The sequence below is a fragment of the Marmota monax genome, unplaced genomic scaffold (assembly GCF_021218885.2).
Source record: "Marmota monax isolate L192 unplaced genomic scaffold, Marmota_monax_Labrador192_F-V1.1 WCK01_AAM20220418_F8-fsc00292, whole genome shotgun sequence".
Classification (NCBI taxonomy): Eukaryota; Metazoa; Chordata; class Mammalia; order Rodentia; family Sciuridae; genus Marmota; species Marmota monax.
This window is the reverse complement of record NW_026692864.1, coordinates 601,921-620,307: the sequence shown is the minus strand read 5'-3', so window position 1 is coordinate 620,307 and position 18,387 is coordinate 601,921. Positions and strand designations below refer to the sequence as shown.

General features: G+C 51.3%; 3 protein-coding genes across 7 annotated transcripts in view; 1 reads left to right on the top strand and 2 right to left on the bottom strand.

Moving 5' to 3' along the window:
- The window catches only part of Recql5 (RecQ like helicase 5), a 33,567-nt gene that overhangs the window by 8,876 nt on the left and 6,304 nt on the right, over positions 1-18,387 (top strand). For both annotated transcript variants that reach the window (XM_046449624.2, XM_046449623.2), the window contains exon 7: positions 1,464-1,543. In XM_046449624.2, the coding sequence (XP_046305580.1) occupies positions 1,464-1,543 (80 nt within the window). The remainder of the gene's footprint in view (positions 1-1,463; positions 1,544-18,387) is intronic.
- Positions 4,465-6,236, bottom strand: Smim6 (small integral membrane protein 6). Of its 2 annotated transcripts, none has more exons than XM_046449628.2 (3): positions 6,100-6,236; positions 4,796-5,012; positions 4,465-4,612 (listed from the first exon to the last, which is right to left on the bottom strand). In XM_046449628.2, exon 2 carries the CDS (start codon positions 5,004-5,006, stop codon positions 4,827-4,829), a length of 180 nt encoding a protein of 59 aa, XP_046305584.1. In that variant the 5' UTR covers positions 5,007-5,012; positions 6,100-6,236; the 3' UTR covers positions 4,465-4,612; positions 4,796-4,826. The 2 variants fall into 2 exon arrangements, with proteins under 2 accessions (XP_046305584.1, XP_046305585.1); XM_046449629.2 differs by lacking the exon at positions 6,100-6,236 and adding an exon at positions 5,689-5,883.
- Positions 11,205-17,895, bottom strand: Smim5 (small integral membrane protein 5). 3 transcript variants are annotated; one of them, XM_046449626.2, is made up of 3 exons: positions 17,727-17,895; positions 12,261-12,419; positions 11,205-11,790 (listed from the first exon to the last, which is right to left on the bottom strand). In XM_046449626.2, the coding sequence occupies exons 2-3, from the start codon at positions 12,385-12,387 to the stop codon at positions 11,681-11,683; spliced, it is 237 nt and encodes a 78-aa protein (XP_046305582.1). In that variant the 5' UTR covers positions 12,388-12,419; positions 17,727-17,895; the 3' UTR covers positions 11,205-11,680. The 3 variants fall into 3 exon arrangements, with proteins under 3 accessions (XP_046305582.1, XP_046305581.1, XP_046305583.1); XM_046449625.2 differs by having other exon boundaries at positions 12,261-12,424; positions 17,727-17,889; XM_046449627.2 differs by lacking the exon at positions 17,727-17,895 and having other exon boundaries at positions 12,261-12,462.

Here is an 18,387-nt window from a genome sequence, read left to right as displayed (position 1 = left end):
CCAGTACCTGTCCTCCTCCCCTACAAAATTCTAAACAATTTCCAACCTAGAATTTTCTACCCAGTCTATCAGTTAAGCATGAAGATAAAGACATTTTCAGATGCAGGGTTTCAAAAAATTTCCTCTGTGTCATGTCTGGCTAGTAAGGGATGCTCTCCATCATAAAGAGGTAGTTAACTTGGAGAGGAAAATGGAGATGTGACTGAGGAGCAAGACAAAGGGACAATGTTCAGTGGGAGTCAGAAAGACAGCTGGGCACAGGCCTACAAAAAATCATGCAGATGAAACTGGGGGATGGAAGGTTCTAGGAAGGAAGTTTCCAAAAATTAAAGTGGAACCTGCATGTCCAGCTCCAATTCAGATGAATTCCTTATTATGTCAAAACATTTGAGGGTGAATTAGTGACATCCTGAAATCTAGGCAAATGGAACAAACAAAGCAACTATTTCAGGGAAAACAGAGTTATAAAAAAGAAAACCTGACCATGGGAAATGCAATTCCATGGTTTAGCTTGAAGTAGTGTTGACAGGGTTATAATGAGGAAAATATCAATGTGATAAGAAATTGCAGTTGAAACACATTGAGAGATTGCAGGTGAAGGAAGTATGTGCATTCATCTATATCAGGGGGAGGGGCCACCTAAATGCAGTAAGTCAGTAAGTAGGTAATGTCTCAGGTATCATGTCATATTTTCTTCACTTTTCTGTATTTCTTTTAAGTTGACAATTTTCTTTCTTTCTTTTTTTTTTTTTTGGTGTAGATGGACTCTACATAATGCCTTTATTTTTATGTGGTGCTAAGGATCGAACCCGGGTCCTGCCCGCACTAGGCGAGCGCTCTACCGCTGATCCACAGTTCCAGCCCCAAGTTGACAATTTTCTAAAAGGAAATTTTTAATGAATAGCTGTGTATTAAAAAGGCCAGTGGTGCATACCCATCACTCAAAAATAACAACTGTTAACCTTTTTTTTTTAGTTTTGTTTTTTTAGTTGTAGTTGGACACAATATTTTATTTATTTTTTTATGTGGTGCTGAGAATTGAACCCAGTGCCTCGCACATGCTAAGCAAGCACTCTGCCACTGAGCCACAACCCCAGCCCCCCAGCCCCCATTAACCTTGTGTGTGTTAAGCCTCTGTATATACATTAGCAGGTAGGGTCACACCATATAAGGACTTATATGAAGTCAGATCATATCATGCTTCCCACATGGCAGTCCAGGGCCCTTTGCATGAGAATCACGTGGGGAGCTTTTTGGAAGTATAAAATATTTCCAAATATTAAGGCTTCTGTCCCAGAGAGTTAGATTCATTAGCCTAGGGATTTTGATGTACACACAGGTTTGGGGATACCATTTAGTAAATGGCTTTATTATTGTCCTGTAATAGTTTTCTCCCTCATTAATTTTTGTAGTGACAATGTAGTCTAACTCTGTGACTTTTAGTGGTCATTTTCTGTCTCCAGGAAAAGAGAGGGAACAAAGCCTCTGACAAAGCCACCCTTTTGGCTTTTGAGGCCCTGGTGACCTTCTGTGAAGAATTGGGGTAAGTGACTTATTTTAGTTATGGAGCAAAATGTCAGATCATTTCCTCCCCCAGCAGCCATTATCTGACCAGCTAACATAAAACAGCTTTTGTCCACCAAGGGACAAAGATCATTGGGTTTTGTATTGAGGACCCTTCTTCAGGACCCTTCCTCTTCTCTTCTGGAGACCCCAGCCACTCTGGCAGTTTGAGGATTTGTTTAGCATTTTAGGTGTTCATCCACCTTTCCATTCTACTCCCTTCTAGGATGACTGACATTATGTGGCCAGCCCCAAGCCATTGGCATTATGGTCATCACATGCCACTGAGCTGGGTCTTTTGCTTTACTCCAAGTATCCACTCTTACCTATGTCCCAAACAGAAGCATGTGACCCTCTTATCTTTTGGGCCAGGAGGCATCACGTGCTTTAGAGAAATCACCCTTTCTAATAGCCAGCCAGCCCACATGGAACCCACTTGTCTCCTTTGTCTTCATCTGTGGGGATTGGGCAGGGTGTCATGATTGTGGCTGGACACATGCAGTTGTTAGTGCCCCCTGTGAGGGACACCCCAAAGGACTCTGTTATACTTGGTCTAAAAAGCTCTCAGATTCGTCTGATCTCATGGAACAGTCCTGGGAGGACAGCAGATATGATTGCCTCAAAAACAGATGAATAAACCAAGCTCTGGAGAGGTCACAATCATAAAGCTCAAGGTAGACAGAAGCCACTAAATTTGTGCCTCCTAATTGTCAATGGAGTGCTCATTTCATATACCTATGCCATCTTGGTTTTTGTAAGCATAGTGTCTTCTTTTTGTTAGCTTGCTTGCTTGTTTTTATAGTGCTGGAGATGAAATCCAGGGCCTTGTGCATGCTAAGCGAGTGCTGTACTACTCAAGACTAGAATCTTGAGACAAGGTTCTGTGTAGAGGTACATAGTACCAGCGTGAAACAGATGTTTTGGGCTGTCTTCTGGAAACCAGGGAGACACTTCCTTAGGCACTGTCTTTGCATTCCCATCTCTGTCCTTCTCACATGAGTTGGTGGCTCCTTCTGGAAATGACCATCTCTCATTTGGTCTCTGTGGTAGGACCACACCCAGCAAAAGTGGTAGACTGCAATGCCAGGCCCACCCTTGCCTATGGCCCTCGCCACCAGAACCCTTTTCAGGCACTGGTTTAGGGATTGCTAAATTCAGCCTTCTTGGGCTCCTTGAGCGGACATCTCATTTCTGGTGAGGAATAAAAGGACCACCGAGTGTTCTTGCTAATTGTCAGAGCCCCCTCTGCTGGAAGCACCCTGGCTGGTTCTTGTTTGAGGCTCTGGGGGTTAGAACCTGCCAGGCAGGGAGACGATCCTCTTTGAGGCCTCTACTTCTATTTCATCTCATTTCAAGGAGCTGGGGTTTCTGAGTGTGTCAGTGGGCCAGCTGGGGGTAGGGGCCGAGGCATCCATGGGCCCAGGGAGTCCAGCTGAAGGCCTCCTGGGCTTTGTGCACAGCCTTGTACTTGTGTCTTGTTTTCTGTGTGTGAGGGTTCTGGATCCCAGGGCTTTCAGGCTGGAATAAAACCCCTGGTACGTCTGTAGGACCACTGCTCTTTGAATAAAAGGGAATGTTTATTATAAAATGGGGCAGAACATGAAGAAAAAGCTCCTTTCCACCCTATATTTGCTCCTTTTCTAAGAATAGTTCTGGTTTGAGGTCGAGGTGAGGCAGCTTTTCCTGCCAGCACTCCCTCAGGGCGGGCACCTGGCAGTGAGAGGATAGACCAGTGCAGTGGGTTTGCTAAGGTCAGAACATTTCTAAAAGAAAGCTGTTGTAGATGTTTGGGCATGTCGAGGTGGCACCCTGTGAGTAGCACTGGGTGGGAGGGTCTGGGACCAACAGAAAAGGGACTCGGGTCAGTTGGGATTGAGGCCAGGTTGTGGCACCCAGCAGTGTGCCTCTCATCTCTGCATGTAGCTGTTTTCTCTGGGCTGTAGCCATGGAAAAGCATTATTCATGACAGGGTTTTTTGTGTTTTAGTGATCTGGGAACAGTTATAAGGCATGAAGCAACCTCTGGCCTCGCGGCCTCAGTACCTTGAGATAGAAGAACAGCTCTGTGTTTAGGCCTGAGCTGAACTGTCTCTTGTGGTCTCCGAGCTGGGGAGCACAGAAGCCCAGTATCTTCCTGTTTATCCACTCATATGCTCATTCACTCATGTGTTCAACCAATATTGATTGATATCAGCTTTGCCAGGCACACTGGCCATGGGAATAAAATGGTGACAGAAAGAGACCCATCTCCTGCTTCTGTGGTGCTCAGTTTCCATGGGAAAGACAGGCATTTGTCAGGTAACTGATGATTCTTGCCAGATAATGATAGTGTACACCTGCAATCCCAACTACTTGGGTGGCTAAGGCAGGAGAATCACAAGTTTGAAGCCAGCCTGGGAAACTTACTAAGATCCTGTCTCAAAATAAAATAGAAAAGGCTTAGGTTGCTCAGTGATAGAGGACTTGCCTAGTATGTCCAAGGTCCTGGATCTAGTATCCAGTACCACAGAACAGAACAAAACAATAAAAATGTACAATTTCTGTTAAAAGGGCTCTGAAAAAAAAAGATAAATGGTGTTTTGATAGTATATAGCAGGTGTCCTACCCTAGTCCAGAGAGTCAGGAGAAATTTACCTGAGGAGTCAGGTTTAGACTGAGATCTAAAGGGTGAGGAAGCACTAGCTGAGCAAGTGTAGTGTTGGTGGTGCACACCAAGTCTGTGGCAGGACAGAGCAGGGCTTTTTCAGGAACTGAAACTTGCTCCAAGAACCTAGGGGCACGTGCCAGATGGCTGGTCGGACAGGCAGGGCCAGCACACAGGGAGAGTTGCAGGTCCCAGTAAGGCTTTGCTGGCTTCTTCTGGTGACCACATCTAGATAGAAAATGAACTCTTACAAGTTAACAGATTTGAAAAGGAATTTTTTACTTCATTTGGTTTGGTTGTTTTTGGTGTGTGTGTGTGTGTGTGTGTGTGTGTATGTGTGTCCTCTTCATGTTGCTGGCTGGGCTGGGAATCTATTGGGGACCTTCTTATCCGTTGCTTCTCTCACCTGAGAACAGAGGAGAAGACCTCTGCATGACCAGTATCAGACCAACCTCCCAATCTTGCTAGCTGACCAACCCTAAGGCAGACCCAGTGTTTGACTAGATTTTTTTTTCCTGGTGAGAAAAGACGACTGGACCCTGAGTCTGAGGGGACCACAGAGGGGTATGGGAGAAGCAGAGGAGCCCACCTCTCGTCTTCTTGGCCCCCAGGAAGTCACATCAATCCTCTTCATATTCTGTCTTCTCCAGTGGAGGGATTAAACCAAACACAACAGCAAACATGAAGAGAAACAGGACTGTGGAGATAAATAAGCCAATCACTATCAGGCCCCCCAGCTCCCAGGGGTTCTCCCAAAACTCATCATGCCAGGCGGTCTTCTGGATTGCCGCTTGGTCCATATAAACCTGGAAAAGAAAAGACGGAGGCTGTGAGTTTGGACCCTCAAGGTCCTGTCTCAGGTGCTACTCTCCACTCCCAACCTTCACACTAAGTAGCAGCTGCAGGGAATAGCTGGCCATGTGTGGTCACTGAAGAAATGGTGAGTCTCTGAGCTCCAGGTCTCCCGCAAGCAACAAATGGAGTTTCCCCCTTTGTAGAGAGGGCCCTGCATTCTTCCCAGAGGCTGCCCCGGAGCCTCCCTTTCTCTCCTGAATAGCTCTGGTATGAGCCAGGACATTCGTTCTATCCGAGGCCTACTCAACTCAAAGCTAAAAAGCACTGCTATGCGTCCTCCCTAACTTTTCCTGCCCCAATTGCTAAACATTTGGGAGGCATTTTGAGAACAACCGCATAGGAGCCCACCCATGTGCTGTGGTGTGCTCCTATAGTCCCAGTTCTCAGGAGGCTGAGGCAGGAGGATCACTTGAGCCTATGAGTTGGAGGCCAGCCTAGCCAACAGAGTAAAACCCTGTCTCAAAAAAAAAAAGGACAAGAGCCAAGAAGTGGCTCAGGCTTCAGTAAAGTCCCTGGGGGCCCCTGAAAATAGGAAATCTAAATATCTTTTCGAAATGGAACCAGTGTTTGGAGAGCTGTGAGCCCTTAGCTGAAGGGAGTAGAGAGGAGAAAGGAAAGAGTCATTACCTGCTGTTGTTACTGTGTTGTGACCTACAAGGGCAAATCAAGGTTGTCCTACAAGCTCCACGCTTTGGGGGGCCCTGACTGAAGAGACTGCCAGGTGACCAGAGCTTCACCCTGATTCAAGGAAGCAACTTTTTTGGGGGGAAGGCGTTAGTTTTGACTAGCAGCCCTGACCAGACCTGCATTGCTGCCACCAGAACAAACAGCGGTGGGCTGGGGCTGGTTGCCTGGCAATGACCACTCCCTTTCTGCCTTTCACACTCCTCTCAGCTGCATCCTGCCTTTTGTGATGTCACTGTTGGGGTACTGTGGGCACCTGTTCAGAAGTGCTCCCAGAAAGCAGTCAGACTTGGAGTGGGGTGGGGGAGGAGACTGAACCCGGGGCCTGTACCCCAGGCCACCCACCCATCTTACCTGTATAGAGCAGGGTCTTGGCTTGGTTTAGATGACCTGTCCACAGAGAGAACCTGCCCAGAGCTGGGAGCCCTGGGGCTGGGACTGCCACCCAGGCCTTATTTCCAGGAATGTGGTGAATGATTAACTGCAGCTTCTGAAGGGAGTCTGGGGCGGGGAGCACTGTGGAGGCCTCACTTCTTGATGGTGCCTGTTGCCTCTCAGGCCAGGCCTTGGCTGCTGAGTGGCTGGTTGCTACCCATTGGTGTGATTGGGAAGCTAGGAAAAGGGAACAAAGCCCAAAACCTCATGGCCACCCTTAACTGCTTTAAAAGCTAGGATGGGGGCTGGGGATGTGGCTCAAGCAGTAGCGCGCTCGCCTGGCATGCGTGCGGCCTGGGTTTGATCCTCAGCACCACATACAAAGAAAGATGTTGTGTCCGCCGAAAACTAAAAAATAAATATTAAAAAATTCTCTCTCTCTCTTAAAAAAAAAAATGGATACCCTTAGAAAGTCCTGATCAGAGCCACTTCCTCTTTAAAATAAATAAATAAATAAAAGCTAGGATGGGTGGGCCTATTGTGACCAGGAACTGTGCCAGCCACTGAAACAAGAAGAGTGGGGCTGGCCCTTTGAGAGCTTATCTTCCAGCCCATAGGTCCTCAACCCTGCTTGTGACAGTCACTAGAATCTCTAGAAACGCCCAGGCCCCGCACATCAGTCTTTGGGATGCCAGGGTGCTGTGTTGTTTTAAACCTTCCTAGGGGACTCTCCCAGGTGTAGCCGGGTGGCTGACAGATGAGCAAGTGCAACAAGGCCTTCTTAACTGGAGAGCTGCGTGGACCTGGCCTGCCTGAGCTTTCCACTTCCTTGTGGAGAACTTGCTGACTCATGTCCCTGGCATGTGGAGCACGCTGGTCTCTGGCACACCCTGGTACTTCAGCTCCACCAGTCAAGCCAGGGTCTTATCAAGAGTCAGTTGTTTGTCCCCAGACTGGTTTGTGGCAGTTGAACTTGTTGTTATAGTTACATAATCGAATGTAACATAAGCAAATGAAGCAACAATGATAACTAATATACCAATTTTTAAAAATTTTATTCATTATTGTGGGGGGGTACTGGGGAGTGAACTCAGGGGCATTTTACCTTTGAGCTTCCCCAGCCCGTTTATATTTTTATTTTGAGACAGGGTCTTGCTAAGTTGCCCAGGATGGCATCAAACTTGCCATTCTCCTGCCTCAACCTCCTTTTTTTTTTTTTTAGTATTTTTTTAGTTGTAGATGGACACAATACCTTTATTTTGTATTTACTTATTATTTTGTATTTTATGTGGTGCTGAGGATTGAACCCAAGGCCTCACACATGCAAGGCAAGTGCTCTGCCACTGAGCCACAACCCAGCCCATCAACCTCCTTAATAACTGGGATTTCACACCCGTCTAAAAGTCCAGTTTTGTAGATAGGACACAGGCACAGAGAAGTTCAGTAACTTACTCAAGGTCATACAGCTAGTAAGTATGGTTTAGATGACCTGTCCACAGAGAGAACCTGCCCAGAGCTGGGAGCCCTGGGGCTGGGACTGCCAGCTAGTTATAGTTGAGAACTAGCTGTACAGAATCTGAGCTCTGAGATACTACATTGTGCCTCAGAGTAAGTAGAGAAAGAAGTTGTTTCTACAGGTGCCTGCGTGACCCCTTGGAATCACTGGGATTATATTCCTGTCAAAAAAGATGCAGACATGATAACTAAATAGGAACATTATAAAAATTCGGTGGACTTTCACACTCAGATTCCTTTGCAAAGCCTAAGTTCTTGTTCTACTCCAAACTGTGTGTGTGTGTGTGTGTTTGTGTGTGTGTGTGGGGGGGGTGTTGCTAGGGCTGGAACCCAGGGCCTTGTGCATACTGAGCAAGTGCTTTACCACTGAGTTGCATCCCCAGCCCATCTTGGCCTGCTGTAATTAAATCAAAACTACAAAATAGATACCACAAGGACTCTAGTCAGCCAGCCTACATTTAGAGAAAAGACCCTCACCCTACCCCAGAAGGATTAGCCAGGAAATGTGTGGGCTTTCTCAATTTAAAATGAGATGTGTAGGTGCTGGGGCTGTGGCTCAGTGGTAAGGCACTTGCCTGGCATGTGTGAGGCACTGGATTCGATTCTCAGCACCACATATAAATAAAACAAAGGTCTATCAACAACTAAAAAATAAAACCAAAAAATGTTTAAAAGATGAGACGTGTAGACAATGTGTCATACACATGAAAGGTGCGTGGACTGACTGTTTCAGCTAACTACTGTCCACAGGGGCATAATTCTGCTGGCATGTTGGTGTGAAGAGCATGAGCTGACGGGGAGGAGAGAGGGTACTGAAGCTCAGTTGCTCGGCCTGCTGTCCTGTGAGGAAGCAGTGCATAAATTAAGACACAAAGACTGGAGACAGAGCTAGAGTCAGTGTTGTGTGGCATGGAGCAGGCACAAGGAGATCAAGGGAACTTTTTAAGGATGAAATTCATTTGTCCTCAGTTGTGCTCTGAAATTTGTATTACAGTTTGTGTTCCTCATTTGTGCCATAACAAAGATTTTTATTGTAGATTGCTTTAAAGTGTTAATAATTGAGCAGATAATAATTTTTGTGCTCTGCCAAATTTTGCTAACCAGAGTCTTGCCCAATAGGTTTTGTAGTTGTAATGAGGTATAATACTCCCACAGCACAGTGCACAGATCTTTGGTGTGGAGCGCAGCCCTTCTGAGAAACTGAGAGCAGATGCTGGTGGAGCAGAGGCCACAGTGGGGTGGCATGAGGAGGCTGGTGAGATCACTGTGGAAACTGCCCAGGCCTCTGTGCAGTGGCCCTGGCAAGCACTGCTGGTGGCTTGGTCCAGTGTGGCATGGAACAGTGACAGGTGGTGACCAGAGTCAGTCAGATGTTCTCTAGGTCTGAGGCAACCTGATGGCTGTCCCTTATATGTAGCCATCTTCAGGCAGCCCGCGTCTGAAGCGTCTTTGTGTTTATTTTTCCCACAGTGGGGGTGTAGCTGCCTCCTCTCCAAGCCCCCTTCTCCAGGAATGCCCTGTGCTAGGAGCTGTGCGTCCCGGGGTTGGGCTGGAGCAGCTTTGTTTACCTGAGTGGGCTGGGAGCCTGCGTGGCACTTGGCCCAGCAGAGCTTGGGGGGCTCAGTGTTCACCAGGGAGCAGGAGGAGCACGTCTTCCGCTGGCAGGGACAGCCTCATATTTGGACCCAGCAGTTTTGTACTGCCTGCCATGGGACAGGAGGGTACACATAGACTAGCCAGACACCTGTGTGTGCCCTGGTTGTTCACGGTGCCTGACTCCCAGCAACTGGGCTGGGAACTGGAGGCTTTCCTAGCAGAGTCTCAGCCTCAGCCACTCTTTAGGAGGGCCATTCTTGATGCCAATGAAACCTTGCTTTCTGGAGGAATCGGGCAAGCACTGGTCTGCTTCCCAACCAAGTGTTCCCAGGACCCTCCAACCAGCAGTGCTAGGAGTGAAAAATGCAGGGTTCTCCCTCCCTCCCACCATCCCGAGGTTGTTCTTCTGACACCTGGTTGAGCTCCACCCCAGCTCTTCCCTGTTGGGTACCTCCAACTCATGTGAAGGTCATTTTGAGACAGAGTTTGGGTGTGGGTGTTTGGGCAGTAGGGTTCTTATTATCCTCACTGGAGGATAATAAGAATCTTATCTGTCCTACATCCGGGAGGCCTCAGAACCCTGGGTGTGGTGAGCAGGAGCTCTGGAGCCAGACAGACTGGACCCAGAGGCTGGCTCAGCCACTTTCCAGCTGGTTGAGCTTGGACACCTAGTGTCACTGAGGCTCAACCTCCTCACCTCTAAATGGGGATAATAATGGTATCTAAGGCATTAAAGTATTGTGATGATTAAATGAATTGATCTGCATTGAAATGCTTAGACAGCTCTTGGGCGTGGACTAGCCCTCAGTGGATTCCAGCTCTTCATTGTCACTGACCTCAGTGTTGCCGTTGTTCTTTAGAATCCCTTACTTTGGACACTACTAGGGACAGGTGGATTCTTGGGTTTCTTTTCTTTTGGGTGGAAACCCTTCCTCCCCAGGCCTTTGACTCAAACCTGCCAGGTGAGTCCTGGAGACCAGGAAGTAGAGCCAGCTAGTGAGAGCTGCTTCTGCTCTGCCTGCCCCCGCCTGTGTGGCTTAGATTGCCAGCTAGAGATGACAGGGCTGACATCCCCTCTCCATGACAGGGCTCTGCTCTCAGGCACCTGGGGAGTGTTCTGCACAGACCAGATGATGGAAGGGTCCAGGAAATTGCAGACCCCTTTATGGCTCCACAGGGCTGGTGGGGAGGTGCTGTCAGATGCTCTGGTCCAGCCCCGTTGGCATGTGGGGAGACACATCCATGTGCCTTCTCTCCCCCATTTCTGGGTTTGTAGCTCTACCTCTCAAAGAGAAAGTTAACTGGAGGGAGGCAGGAAGGGGCATTGCCTTTTAGCAGATCCATTCTTTAAAATGGGTCCATGTTGCTGTGGGTTGGTCCCTTGTCTAGAGGGGAGAATAAGTCAGTTCATAATTATGGAGCTCTTAGAACTATGCTCAGCTGTGCTAAGTGCAAGATGGAGGTCATCTTTGTTTATTCTCATGGTGCACCACAGGAAGCAGGTGCCAGGATGAGCCCATTTCACCAGGGAGGAGACAGGCTCAGAGGTTGAGTCACATAGCCAGTGAGTGGCAGGAGAGGTGTGAGCCCACAAACGGGGAAGTAGTTGTAGAGAAAACTAGGGACCTGACCTCTTTTCTTGGAGCTCAGAAGTTTAGGGATCCAGGGGTTTAAGCCTGCTAGTGTGGTGTGTCCAGGCAGAAGTTATAGACAGTGGAAAATGTTAAGTGGCCTTCCTGGGCCTAGCACAGTGTGGGTATCCAGCAGCCACTGCTTGTTAACTGTTGGGTGACAGGAATGTTGCTGTGTCCCTCCACTGGTTTCTTGGCTGTGGAGGGGGACTCCTCCCTGTGTGATTTTCCAGTTTTCATGGGCTTAGGGAGAGCAGTGGCCTGGAAAGAATAGTCGCTGGTCACACCCCTGGAATTCCAGCTCCGCCCTCCTGATGCACAGAGTGCAGCCAACCTCAGAAATATATAACCAAAAAGCTTTTACTTGGAAATAAACAGGCAAATACCAGGCTAGAATACTGACATGTTCCCCTTGGTTGGGATCCAGTAGCTATTGCACAAAGTCCCTCTGATTGGCTTGTTCCTCTTTGGCATGGATCAGTAGAGCCCCAAGGGCCAGCTCCCCACAAATGTGGGCTGGTCCCCATCAAAGTATGGGAACTCCTGTGTCCTTGTTAAACAGTGAAGGTCAGCAGAAGACCCAGGTGGTGTCCTCAGTCTTTGAGCAGTGGACTCCTCCCCAACACCCAGTGTCCACTAGCAGGTGGAGTTTTGTGCGTGTCCCAGCCCTTGTTTCCTTGGTGAGGCTCCAGGTGTCAGCATCCTGGTATCGGGACAGGGCCAGGACTGGGGCTGGGGGGGTCCTTGTCTGGAGGCGCGAGGGCCACAGGGCCAGGCTGACAGCCTCTCCAGCTTCTCCTTCCATGTCTTGCTGCCCCTCAGTGGGGGGTCATGGGCCGCACCTGGACCTTCCTGCCTCTGCGCTCAGGGCAGCAGCAGTGAGTGCAGCAGCAGCTGCAGGCTATCAGCAGCAGCAGCAGAACAGTGGCTGCAGGATGGGAGAGTGGGCCTGAGAAGGTGGGGAAGGCAAGGGTGCCCACCCTCTTTCCAGAGGAGCCCTTGGACCCATGCTAGGGCTCCCCCAGGTCTGGTTTAGTAGTCTGAAAGACCTGAGGGTCTGACGGGGGATGTTGACTGTCCCCTTGCTGGCCCCGAGCCTTGACCTCCTTCCCGGTGTCTCTTCCACAACCCAAGCTTGGCTCCCTTCATCTCTGGGTTGAAACCTGACAGTGCCCCTGGGCCCCGTTCCCAGTACTACCCAGCATTGCCCATCACTTGGGCAATGTCAGAGGATATGGGGAAATCCCTTGGTTTCCCACAAGGGGCAACTGCTTTTCCTCCTTATCTGGGGACAGTCTCCACCCCCACCAGCTCTCTAGCTAGCACCATGCTCTGGTCTCTCCCAGATGCCAGGAGGAGCCATGGGGTGCTAAGGAGACTGTGAGTGCCCACACTTGCCTGTAAAGAGGACGAGGATGGAGAAGGCCACAAGCTCCACGGGCTCGGCCTGGGGCAGCCCTCGCAGCTTCTTCAACAGTCTCTCACCCACAGAGTGCATCTCCTGCACAAAGCCAGGGGCTGCCATGCTGCACCAGCTCCTGCTGGGGTTCTTGCGGGCTGCGCTGAGGCAGAAAGAGTGTGCCTGGAGTCTCCGCGGGGCTGGCCGCACACTGAGGCAGCACCAGCAAACCACCCTCTCTCCTGCTGCAGCCCGCAGAACAAGTTTGTCAGGTCTTACCCCTGTGCCCCTGGTGGCTTCTGAGGGAAGCCGGGAGTTAGTGGGGCCCACTCAGTGGCCACCCTCAGCCCCCAACCTGGCTGGCCCAGCTCTGGATCAGGGACACTGGGGATGAGTGACATAAAGAGCCTGCTTTTGGGGGCTGCCAGCCAAGGCCTGAGTTGGTGAAGGTTTCTGTCCGCAAGGTGGAGCAACTTTGCTGTACATTCCTTTGCCTTGAGACACTACAACTAGGCTTGGCCAGGATACTTTGGCTGGCACAGTTCCCCTATCAGCCCCTGGGTCTTTGGGACTTGGGTACCTTCTCCAATGCCCTTGGCTGGGGAGATGGACCTCGGGAGCCCAGCCTATGTTTGCCTTTCATCACATGCCCGGCAGGAGGACGTGTTCATGGGGGTTCTGGCTGGGATCAGTGGTAGTGAACACTGCGGAGAGGAGGTTTGGGGGATATAAAACTTGAGTCCCCTGGGACCCCCCACTCCCAGCAGCCAGAGTTTTTTGCTGGTACATTGTTCTAATGTGAGGGGAAGAGATCGCACTGTCTGCTCCCGTTTTTGCCAGGGGAAGGGTCCTCTCTGAATGGGATCAGGACTTCCCTCCTCTGTTGGTTTGGATCTGTTCTGGCCTGACCAGAGAGGCCTGTCCATCACCCCCACCCCAGAGAGCTTCTTCCTGTCCAGGGTGCCCAAGAGGCCCAAAGGAGTTTCCAGGTTCAATCTGTTAGTTGAGGCCTGTTGTGCATCAGGGATTCTTTCCCCTTCTACCTCTCCTGTGGGCACAAGGGAGCCAGAGCCTTTTTAGAGAAGGACCAGGGACAACCTTTGCCAGCCAGCCTGAACCGGTTCACCAAGACAGTTGCTTTAATCCTGGGCCTGATGTGGTAGATCAGGTGGCCAGGGGATTGTGATGTACTGATTGGCTCTACTGATTGCCTCCTTGCTCCTGGTCTCAACCCAACAGGCAGCACCTGTGCTGTGTTTCTCCCAGCTACAGGGCTGCTCACTCCCAGCACCGCTGCCTGGAGGCAGGGTTAGAACTGTGGGCCATCTGACCTGGTGCTCCACCTGCATTTGGCCTGCTGCCCTCCTGTTGAGCACCTGATGGCAAGGACTCTCCTGCTGGAGCAGCCCACCTGCTCACAGAAGGTCAGACCCCTGCCTTCCTCCAGGGAGTCTCTCTTCCCCTGCACAATCCATCAGGAACTTGATGGCAGCTGGTGTGAATTTCCCTTCCTCGCAGTAACTGTTCTAGTTTTTCCAGCTGACCCTCTTAGAACAGTGTTTCAATCATCCCACCTCCCCTCTTCCTCTGTGTCGTGGGTAGGTCACTTCATCTCTGCATTGACACAGAGATAAGATGCCCACCTTTCCAGCTACTTGGGCCCTGGCCATCCAGCCATACATGGTGGATATGAACACCCTCTGGGTGGGGCCTGGCCATTGCCAGGGGAGTTGAGGCAGCTGCAGGTCTCCTGGCTTAGGAGCTGTCCCCCCATGCACTGTCGACTAGCCCTCCCCAGAAATGCCTTTCAGGACTGTCTGTCCTTTACTCTGGTTTGTTTCTGTTGTGTCTGGAAGCTGGACAGGGGGACTTGTTGTTTAGTGACATTGGGGAGAGCAGGCATATGATGGCTCCCTGGAAAAGTGACTTCCTGTCAGAAGTGTGAGGTTCTCTGGCTTACATCCCCTGACTTCTCTCACGCCTTACCTCAGGGCTAGCACATTTCTGCAAAGGAGATCAGACCCCAGTTTGCACAGTAAGAAGCCGCACAGAATCCTGGGATACTGCTACTCACCCACTCCCACCTCTTTGCTTTTATATATGGGTAACCTGAGAGCTATGTGACTTCTCTGCGGTCACTACTGGACAGGCTCCTCCTGCCCTGTGCCCTGTCAGTGAGGGCCCATCTCAGGCTTTGAGCAGAAAGCTAGGCTAGTGTAGCAGCCGTCCACTGAGGACACTGCCCATGACTGGCAGCCCCTGGGCTCTGCACGGTCAGCCCTGCTCTTGTGGGCCTGAAGCTCTAACTTCACCACCATGTCACCTTCAGACTGAGGCATACCAGGCTTCTTGAGAGCACACATACTACTTGTCTCCAAAAGGACAGATCTTAAGTGCCCTGCTGACTTGAGCATAGTACCATTCCCTCTGGTCAGACCAAATGAGGCCCTTCTCTGACCAAGTGGGACAGGCTTGCACAGGATGGTGGTCCCCTCTGTTCTGGGACCTTTGTGCCATTACCACTCCTCAGGTTTCCAGGCATCTCATCCTTAAAGGAATAATTTGCTCATGGCTCAGAAGTGGTCCTGCTTCCCTCCCCTCCGGCTTCATTTGTACTTGGTCTGGCTTTTCAACCTGACTGGCACTTTGCCCACATGGACTAATGTAGCCCAGTGGAGCCACTCCTTAAAAGAGGAAGTGGGCAGGAGGTGGGTGGGTAGGGAGAGCTTTCTCTCTTCTATGCCACACCCAAAGACCCAGGGAGAGGTTGTGGGGGAGGGGAGAGATGGCTGTTAGTGAGAAGTGGTGTGGGGACTCCAGGTCCATCTGAGAGTCAGAACCCAGGGCAGGGAAGGGACACTGAGGCCGAAGCTTCCCTGCAGGGAAGACAGGGTTTGTTGATCAGACCCTGGGCTACAAGGTGGTGTCCTCCAGGGCTTGTGAAGTTGGAAAGCTGCAGACTCATAACTAGAGGGCCTGGTGTCCACTCTGGAAGAGGTCGGTCCACACCAGTGGTGGGCCATGCATGTGGATGGCTCCAAGGCTTCTCTAGACTGCCAACTGGGAGCTGAATTAGCCAGCTGGACTTGGCCATCCTCACTCAGCAAACTGACCCAGGGTTGCCCATGGGATTCCATCTGCACTGTGCACAGAAGTGGGGCTGTTGGGCATGGTTGTTCTCCCCTAAGAACCTGGGGTCCTCTTTGCGTGGCTGTTGGTATTTGTCCATTCAAGCTTAGCCCTATGACTGAGCAGAACAGGCCCACCAGGAAAGAGGCAGGAGAGTGGGGGGCAAGCTGAAGGGTCTTGTTCTTAAAAAAGGAAAGAGGCACATTCCAGCGGGTCCCCGGCGTCTTCCCAGCGGGCTATTTAAAGCAAGACCAACAGAGTGCCTGAAGCCTGGTGCCCAATATAACCAGCAGCCGTCAGGTGACCCTGTGGCATGTGTCCCAGCCATTATCTTGGAGGGAGCTGCATGTGTTCCCAGCTGTGGCCAGGGGAATGTGGGAGCCCTGGGACTAGCCCCTATTGCCGCTTTACCCTCCCAGGTTTGGGGGAAGAAGGCAGGGAGGCCAAGTGGAGTTGAGAATTATGTATTTTCTTAGTCTTTCTCAGACTCACCAAACTTTTTTAACTGTACTTCCTGCCTGAGAACCAGAGGAACTAGAGCCTCTCCCACCCCCAAGCTTGTTAGTGCCTCAGTCCTGACAGCCCGCAGGACAGAGAGGGAGGCTGGCAGTGCTGGAGGGACTTGGCAACAGCCTTTGTGTGGCATCTCCTGGCAGAGAGAGCCTTGCCATGGAGCAGACTGGCATCCTGCAGGCCAGACAGCTGCCACTTGGTACCAGGGCTTGTCTGTTTCCTCCTCAGAAAACTGATAGTCCAACTCCAGGCTGCCCCATGGAGGACAGGCAGTGTGTGCATGCCTGATAAGCACAGTGTGCTCAGGGCCCCGAGGACCTTCTTGCTCAGTCCCCGTTGTTTTGTCATGGTGGGCTTCAGCCACCCTTGCCCTGTGGGGCATTATCTTGTTTGAGAAATGGTTCCAGTGAGAAATAACCAACAGTTGTGGGAGATTTGTAGGGTCCAGAGGCCAGCAGAGTGGAGACACTTGGTGTGCACCGTGCTGGACATTCAGCCCTGGTTCTGATTTGAAATAGAACATAGGCACTAGAACCTTTGGCAGTTTCATTGCCCCAACCCCAGAGCTTCCCAGGACAAGAGGCGGACTTCCTGCCGTCCACTTTCTGTCCCTGCTTGGACTGCTAGAAGGACCTCATCCACCTGTGTCCAGTGGATGTAGGGCACCTGCCTGTTGGGGTATCTTAGAGATAAGACACACCTCACCATTGTGCCCTTCCCTTCCCTGACCTGATGCCTCAGGTACACCCTGGCCTCCATTCAGTCCCCTCCCTTTGCCACGTGCTTCCAGTCCCCAAGCTAGGCAAAGCCCATGGCCTCTTCCTAAGCCCAGGACACTTGGCCTGATCTTTGCTTTCCACTTTTCCCTGGATTGTTTTTCTTTCTTGCTAGATGCCAACTTGTTTGCTTTGGGAAGAACCATCTAGGGGTGTGGGGGACTTTAACTCTGATGTGAGGACAGGGAGGCAGAAGGGGTAAGTAGCCTCTACTTGTGGAGCCCTTCCCAGGAGGGAAATGCTCAGTGCTGCCTGAAGAACCAGATATCTGTCTCAAGGTCACAGCATCTCTGTGGTGCCACAGAGATCTGAATACCTGTGGTCCCTCCCCAGCCTCACACCTTTCATAACCATCTCCCAGCCCAATGCTGAGTTTAGAATCGGGTGTACATGGCCGTGGTTCAGTGTTCAGAACTCATTGCCAGAGGGAGATCTGGGGGCTCCTGGGGATCTAAGTGGGCCCAGGGACACCTCCTTGGGCCAAGCCCTAGGTGGGAACATCTGTTATTGAGTGGGCCAAACCTCCAAAAGAGATGGCAGCTGTTGTTCTTGTCCAGGACACAGGTGGGCAGAGCTGCTTGAGGTCCTGCTGCATCCCCGGGGGGCTGTGAACGGGCTGGACATACCCTGCCCTGTGCCTCCTCCACTAGGGGAACCCACGAGGGGAGGACTCGGGCCTAATCCTGGGGAAAATGGGGGCTCAGCGGGCATGCGTGGCAGGGCAGCCAAATCCCTCTCCAAAGCCCACTGAATAGAAAAAGCTTAAACTGACTTGCAGAGTCAGCAGCCTGGGCCCTCTGCTGCACAGCAGGCGGCAGGGCAGCACTTGGGGCAGAGGCCCCCACCCTACCCCCACAAAGGTCCCAGGGGAAGGGAGAGCCCAGGTGCACAGGAGACGTCGGATTTCCCTGTGAGGAGGTGACTAGACGCGTTCCAAGACTTTCCTCTCCCTGTTTGTGGTAGATGTGGCCCCCCACCCCAGTGCAGGAGACCCTGGCTGTTCCCTTGTCTTCCTTTCCCCCCTTCTCTGTGGCCAGCACCACTTACCTGGAACGTAGCTGTTGGGGAGGCAAGAAAGGAAGCCCGGATCAGGGTGTCTGCGTGCCTCCCCTCGGGCCCCTGGCCACCACCTCGTATCTCTTTCGTGCACACCGTTTCCCTGGCCCTCCGCAGCTCCCCTGGGCACTTCTCAGCACAAGCTCCTGGAGCCTGGAGCTCCTCCTTGAGGCTGACAGCCAGCTGCTGTCCGACAGCCTCGGCTTTTTTGTTGTTGGTTGTCCTGGAGATGTAAGTGTCAAATTACCGTCGAGAGGGGGAGCCAGAGGGAACCCTCTCTGGAGCTTGTCCTGCAACTTCTACCCAGTGGCTTTCCTTGCTGGGGAAAGTGGGCTTTGGGATCCTCCGCCTCCTCCTCCTCTTCCTCTCCCCTCCCTCTAGCCAGTGGGCTGGGCCTGGTTGGCTGATGACAGGTGCTGGGCTCTGGTTCTGAGTAGATGACCCAGGGGCTCATCCTCTGCCCTCAGGGAAAGAGAGTGGAGCAGTTTTCCCTGCCCTTGGGCTCCCCACTGCCGCCCTCAGGAGTGTTATTCAGGCCTGTGTCCCCAACTCCCACAATTTGTACCTTGAGCCACTGTTCCTCCCTTTGGCCTCTCTGAGAAAAGAAAGTAAATAGTGAGGGACTGCTGGGCTACCCCAGCAAACAGGCAGG

Coding starts and splice junctions, on each gene's coding strand:
- Smim6 (XM_046449628.2), bottom strand. CDS start 5,006: ATGGACCAAGCGGCAATCCAGAAGACCGCCTGGCATGATGAGTTTTGG.
- Smim5 (XM_046449626.2), bottom strand. CDS start 12,387: ATGGCAGCCCCTGGCTTTGTGCAGGAGATGCACTCTGTGGGTGAGAGA. Junction 11,791..12,260: donor CATCCTCGTCCTCTTTACAG/GCAAGTGTGGGC, acceptor CCCATCCTGCAG/CCACTGTTCTGCTGCTGCTG.